Source organism: Triticum aestivum, chromosome 5D (assembly GCF_018294505.1).
Source record: "Triticum aestivum cultivar Chinese Spring chromosome 5D, IWGSC CS RefSeq v2.1, whole genome shotgun sequence".
NCBI lineage: Eukaryota > Viridiplantae > Streptophyta > Magnoliopsida > Poales > Poaceae > Triticum > Triticum aestivum.
Window position 1 is genome coordinate 524,916,029 of NC_057808.1, and position 7,435 is coordinate 524,923,463.

Sequence of the window (7,435 nt, forward strand, 5' to 3'; positions counted from 1 at the left end):
TCGGGGGACATGCACGGCTCTCCCTGCGAGATGATGGCTGGAACGTGATTGTGGATATGCATAGCTCTTGGCTCTATATAATTAAGTCGCTTGCTACCCTGACTAGAGCAGGGAATTCCCCCATTGACAGTGCCCTTAATAAAGCTAAGCATATTCCTGCAAAAAAATAATAAAGATAAGCATATTGCCTATTATTACAGTTGTCAAGGAATTTCCTATAACGTGTATGTATGCAGTGTGCTCCCATAAATTGGATCTATTATGCATTTTTTCCTGATTGATCCCACAAAAAAAAGTCCAAAAGTATTGAATTTTTTTACGCTCGTCCTGCATAAGGAGAGTAGGCGCTGAGTACGCAATATCAAATGGAAGGTATAAAGGAACAAATTAATTTGGTTGAGTTATGAGCTTGATCAAGTGAATTTAAACAAGAGATGTGGATGTAGATTAAGTTTGAACTATATGACATAAGGGTGAGAGCAGACCATGTCTAACTCATGTAAATCGCAGCCAAAATAAGGTTAGTGATAGCCTAGCAAGATTTGCTCGTGTTGAGGGAAGAACCTTGACTTGGCTTGGGTCTGGCCCTCCGGAAGTTTTAGAGCTAGCTGCGATTGATTGTATGAACCTTGGGAACGAGTAATACAATATTTTCACCCGAAAAAAAAACTAATATCTAGACTATATAAATGCATCAATCTCCTATTCATGAATCTCATGGTGTGTAGTTGGTTACAACCTTATTCCTCTCCTAAGTAAATGGTGTACGTCTTGCCGTTTTAAAACAGGATTTTACTCTGCTTAACTACATCTTTTCTGTTTACATCGTTATTCCAACCATTTCGAAATGGCGCATCAACAATATAAACTTAATTTTTTTTGTTGCCGGTAAGTTTCTTTGTTGGCACACACCAAATAACTAAAATTATCGAATACGCAACATTTTTCTTGGCAAGTTGAGTTGGAACGATGAGTACTTAATTTGACAAAAAAAAGACAAGTTAGCCATGAAGATTGAATGTTCACGTCCATCGGCAATATCGTGGAGGTTGTGTCTACGCCGGCGGCGACCATGGGTGATAAGGACTTCCACGGCTATGAGATCAATCTCTTGGATGATGGAAGACACTATGGTGGATTAGAGCATATGCCATGAAGCACAAGAACAGGACCGCGGGTAATCAACGATTTGCTCTTTTTTTAGAAAACCCTCTAATCTTTTGGTTAATCAACCCGCGGTCCATCCACTATTTTTGGGTAGATTCAAATGATTTTTAAAAATATCCATATGTTTTAAACCTAACTCTAATTTTGACATGTTATATATGAAAATTGATAAAAAAATATGTAGAATATGAATATGATGTTGTTTTACCTGTTAAACATTTATTTAATGATATTTAGGACGCAAGTTTAATCAATAACGCACGATCCATCTTTCGTTCATACCGGTGTATATCCGGATTGGAAATCAAAACCTCAGCAAAATAAGTTTGGAGAAGAAAGAAATCATCTATTAGCAATTGCATGCATGCCTCGGCAAACCCTCCAGGCAAAAAAAAAAGATTGCTCATCTTATGCGGAGAGAGAGACACCCTAGAATTGACACATTCAAATGTGTTATGATTGTGTGAGCACTGCGGTCGCCGTTGAGAAGGATAGGAAGGAGGATAAGTGGCAACACAGATGAGATGCACGTGGACCTATTGGAGTCTTCAGTCATGGTTATTGTGTTAGGAATGTGTGGTTTTTTTTCTCCCGTTGCAAGGGCTCTTTTGCTAGTGTGTTAAAAAAACAGCAGCAACACAGTAATAAAGGCTAAAAAGGATAACAGGAGCATGACGGTACGTCAAATATCACAGCAGTACGATGCGCATACATGTAAAAAACGGAGGGCGAAGGTTTACTGTAGAAACTGAAACTTGGCAGCTTAGAATTCAGATGTTTCCTCGACAAGAACTAAGATCCACACGCTTAAAAACATTGCGAGTAACCAGCAGGATGCAAGTTTTCATGGCTGCCACCATGATCTTGGAACTTTGGAAGAATGGGGAGGAGCTGTTTTAGGATCTGGGCTTCTCCTTCTTCTCCTTGAAGAGTGCAAGGAGGGACACGCCCGACACCTTCACCACCTTGAACCGGACACCAGGGATGTCTCCCACAGCATGCCCCTTCCGACCGAACCCAGCGATGAGCACCTCGTCCTACACATCCATCACGGACAGTGTTAGCACTTAGCAGAGAGGGGGGGTGACATCATAGTTGACACTGGTGTTCTGGAAGGCAGAAATAGTAGACTAACATTCTCTTCGATGAAGTTCAGGCAACCATCGTTTGGCACAAAGGCGGCAATCTTCTTTCCGTTCTTCACCAGCTGGACACGAGCGCACTTGCGGATAGCAGAGTTGGGCTGCTTGGCTTCAATGCCACTATATAAAGTGCAAGCAGTTTCGCGTCAGTTATCAATTATCCCACGGAGGAAACAGGCACAGGTAGTTTATCGAATTTACATCTTTTCAAGGACAATCCCCTTTGCGTGGGATGAACCAGCAAAGGGTTTCTTCCACTCGTTCCCCAGATGGCTCTTCTTGTAGGCTTTGTCAGCCCACCGCTGGTTCCTCCTGTGGGTCTTGAGCTTGCGCCCAGCTCCCATACCACGTGTCTTACTGCATAAGCATCGCAAAACGTTAGCATTCAGGAAACATATGAGAACAAGCTAAAGGTAAAAAAAGCTCCAGCTTGAACATTCCCTATGAAAAGTATCGACTCAAAACTACAAGTACACGACTGCAGTACATGAATGCAGTTACATCCGTATTAAATTGAACTAGTAAAGTAGATGAACGTGAATACATCCATATATTAAACTAAAGAAGTACAGTATTGTTGACATAGTTTTTTCGTTCGTCGTTTCAACTTGCCACAAAAATGAAACAATTTTTCAGAACTTGACAAGCAATTAACGTCAAAATTTACACAAAGATGTACTACCTTTGTTTTTAAATATAAGACATTTTGGCAGTTTAAATTGAACTGCCAAACCATCTTACATTTAGGAACAGAGGGTGTAGTACTGAACAAAAGAGAGGTCTTTCAAGCCCTGAGAACAGGTGCTGATAAAGCAGAACTAGCGAAAGAAATAACACAAATACAGGACATTACTGAGTAATACAGCCCATATATGTTTGCTACAACCTCAGTTTCTTATACATTAGCCAATTTAAAGCACTTCTTGATAGTGAATGCAAATAAATTTTAGCTCACAGATAACTATTCAGCTGCTTATTAAAAATCACACTGACCTTCATAAAATCTGTTAAATTAGTTACATTGGAATAAACTTCTCACTCTGAATGCATATGGCCAAGAAGCTGAAGTATAAGTGGAAAACAAAGGCTCTAAAACAAAATACCAACAACAGGGAGAAAACCCGAGCAACCACCGGACAAAATAACGAAGACAAACAAATCTAGATTTGCACAACTATTCAATGAAGTAATCATGTCATGAAATCAAAACATTTCATACAGAAAGTATCGAGGCAAAACTACAAGCAGATCACCACATAAATGAATGCAGTTACATCCATACTAAATTGAATTAGTCCAGTAGATGAATGCAAATACACCCATATTAAACTAAAGAAGTATACCATTGTTGACATATTTTTTCAATTCGCCGGTTCAACTAGTCACAAACATGAAAGAATTTTCAAGACTTGACAACCAATTAACATAAATATTTTTAAAAAGTCCCAGTGAATAAAAGAGAGGTCTGTCAAGCCATGAGCATAGGTGCTGATAAAGCAGAACTAGCAAAAGAAATAACAAAATAAAGGACATTGCTAGGTTCATCCTATCTGTTTGCTACAACCTTGATTTCTTATTTAGTCAATTTAAAGCAGTTCTTGATGGTGCATGCAAATAAATACTCCCCCCGTCCCATAATATATGAACGTTTTTCAAGCTAACATATATATTATGGGACGGAGGGAGTATTTAGCTCGCAGACAATTCTTCAGCACTGTATTTTAAATCACACTGAGCTGTCATTTCTCAAGAAGCTGGATTTATAAGGCCAAGAAGCTTTGGTATAAATTGGAGAACAAAGGCTCAAAAACAAAATTAGCAATATGTGGGAACAAGAAAGCTAATAGCGCAAAAACCTGAACCACAACCTGACCAAATAATGAAGACAAACAGAATCTAGATTTCCAGGACAATTCAATGAAGTAATGATGTCATGAAATAGAAAAAATTTCACAATCCATATGTGACACCACATGTGAATCATAGATCAAGTGTTTGTCACTTCGTCGTATCCCAGTGAGCTAGAGATACACACAGACGCACTACAATAGGATATGTTGAGTCAAAGTGCAGCTGACATATGGGTATAGAAAGGTACACGCTCGAGAAATTGGAACCATGCTCAGGAGAAGGACCATTGGTCGTCACTACTCACTAGGTATCCAAATAATCCAAGAGAATACTACTACCACAGCAATGCTCTATGTTCTGCTATGTTGCTAATCATGTCATGAAAGTAAAACATTTCAAAGTCCATATGTGACACCACATGTGAGTCGCAGATCAAGTGCTTGTCGCATCTTCATATCCCAATGAGCTAGAGATACAAAAAACTGCACTAGAACAGAAATTAGGATATGCTGACTCAAAGTACATCGTATACATGGGCATAGAAAGGTACATGGTCCAGAAAATGGAATCATCCTCAGGACAAGGACCTTTGGTTCTCACTGGTTATCTTGATAATCCAAGAGAACACTAGGCTACTGCATAAATGCCCTATATTCTGGCACGTTGCTAATGCATAAGAAAATATATAGAAGTAACTAGAGTCTAGAGCACTGGGCATAAGAAAGGCATTTGCTTCTTCAATCAATAGAGCACGGTGCAGCCAGTAGCATAAGATTTATGGACAACTGACGGCAAAACTGTCAAAAGAAAAGGTACTTAGGATTTAAGGTGGATAATTTGTGCAAAAAAACCAAGGAATGTTTCAGACTACAGTGTTGCCTCGTTTAATTAACTACTGTCAACAACACAAGTAAAACGCAAAGACCATCAAGGGCTTGAATGCTACTAGTGAGGCCAGCCCCCCGTGCTAAGCCAATTCCACCATTTTACAAGCTAAAACTCAAACCACATCGGATTTTGTTGGCCCGGAAGCAATGCAGATCACTACTCATGATAGTCCACTTCAAATTTCATACATGCGTCGGACAAAGGGTCAAGAATCCAGAAGAGCACATCGTAAGATGAAGGTGCTCTCTGGTGGATCTGTTGATACAGCAAAATCGAACGGAGTAGCGCGGGAGTTGTAGGCGAGATGTAGAGTGCAGAAAGTTAAATTACCCCATGTTGGATCGGCGAGGGAGGTCGCGAAGCTCGAAGCGGGGGCTTGGCTGCGACCGACGGCGAGGGCGCTGGAGCTAGGGGCGGCGGCGGCGGCGGAAAAGGTCTCTTGGTTGGAGACTTGGAGGTGGGTAGGTGGGCAGGTGGGCGAAGGGTTTATCGGAGGTAGTTTGGCTCCGGCGACGGGCTCAACAATTCAATGGCATGAGCCTCTATTTGGGCCATATTTCCAGTTCCATTTTGTGATATTGGGCCACATTTTCGTTTCTCTTTTTATATTTTCTGTCTTTTTCCCTCTACAAAATTGTTCGGGATAAAAAAAAAGTTCTGAATTTAAAATAGACATCGTGATTTAAAAAAATCAAATTTCAATAACAAGTTCATGAGTTTGAAAATTTGTTCTCGAATGCAAAAAATATTCGTCAGTTCAAAAATGTTCTTGCAACTGAAAACATGTTTGCGAATTCAAAAAATATTTTAAAAAATCAAGTCTTCAAAAAAGTTAATGAATTCAAAAAATATTTACGATTTGGAACAAATATTCTTGGATTAAAAAAAATGCGAATTATAGAAAAAGTTCGTCATTTCAAAAAACTTGTCGATTCAATAAAATTTTGCTGATTCAAGGAAATGTGCAAAATTTCAAAACATATTGTTCGTAATTGTTTTGTAAAATGCTTTCGAATTCAAAAAATATTCATAATTTGTAAAAAAATGTTTGTGGATGAAAACTATTCACAAAATCAAAAAATATTTCATGATTTCCAAAATTATTTACGTTTGCAAAAACAAATGTTCACAAAACTTATTATAGATGTTCCAAAATAGAAGTAAGAAAATAAAAATAAAATAAAGAGAAAAACAAGAAAAGAACATGAAAAGATAATAAAGAAAGAAGAAACAAAAATGAAAAAGAAAGTAATCAACGAAAATTGAAAACCAAGAAACAAATACCAAAAAGATCGGTCTCAAAAGGTTCTAGAACCAACCTTCCCGAAGCCAGGAAAAGGCTAGTTGGACCGGCCCAAAAATGTACGTGCGGGGAACATGGCGTGCGCGGGCCAGCGTCCCGTGCGCCGGGTAAATCCCTCTATGCTTGTATGCTGCACTGAAAGTGCGTTATATCGACTAGAGGGGGGTGAATAGGCAATTTTTATGAATTCTTCACTGAGGAATTTGCGGGTGAGGAAATTCCTTATCGAAGAACTACTTGAAGCGGAATAAGTACTCAAAAGTTAACGTAACAGAACATAGGCATAGTCATCAAGATGAAATGAAGACAAGGCACAGAGTATAGAAAGCGTAAACATAGGATAACACAGGATGAAGACAAACAGACTGAAGAAATTGAACTGAGGAAATTGAGAAAGTCTTCAGTCAAAGTCTTCTAACACAGATATGACCAAGTGCACAACACAGTTATGAGGAAGTGAAAGAGTTGAGGAAATAGAACCAGTAAGCTTGGTGAAGATAATGATTTGGTAGACCAGTTCCAACTGCTGTCTCAGTTGTACGTCTGGTTGGAGCGGCTAGGTATTTAAACCTGAGGACACAGAGTCCCGGACACACAGTCCTCACCGTATTCTCCTTGAGCTAAGGTCACACAGACCTCGCCCAATCACTCGTGGTAAGTCTTCAGGTGACTTCCAAACCATTCACAGACTCGGTCACTCGGCGATCCACAATTCCTCTTGGATGCTCTAGACCATGACGCCTAACCGTCTGGAAGAAGCACAGTCTTCAAAGGTAACAAGCGTCGGATCCATGCAGGATCAATCTCTTCAGTGATGCTCAATCACTTTGGGTTTGTAGGTGTTTGGGTTTGGGTTTTACTCACTTGATGATTTTCGCTCAAAGTCCTCGGAGGATGGGATGCTCTCAAATGACAAGTGTCAGTTTCTCTCGGAGCAGCCAACCAGCTAGTGGTTGTAGGGGGCGGCTATTTATAGCCTAGGGAGCAGCCCGACATGATAAGACATAAATGCCCTTCAATGATATGACAGTTAGGTGGGTAGATATTTTGGGACAGCTGGCACAAGGCACAACAACGGGCGGAA

The 7,435-nt window shown here is 39.8% G+C and overlaps 1 protein-coding gene across 1 annotated transcript; it reads right to left on the reverse strand.

Annotated features, from left to right (window-relative positions):
- Positions 1-1,812: 1,812 nt before the first annotated feature.
- On the reverse strand, positions 1,813-5,558 carry LOC123123461 (40S ribosomal protein S23). The gene is made up of 4 exons (XM_044543974.1): positions 5,379-5,558; positions 2,511-2,666; positions 2,303-2,429; positions 1,813-2,204 (listed from the first exon to the last, which is right to left on the reverse strand). Exons 1-4 carry the CDS (start codon positions 5,381-5,383, stop codon positions 2,064-2,066), a joined length of 429 nt encoding a protein of 142 aa, XP_044399909.1. The 5' UTR covers positions 5,384-5,558; the 3' UTR covers positions 1,813-2,063.
- Between the last annotated feature and the right edge of the window lie 1,877 nt (positions 5,559-7,435).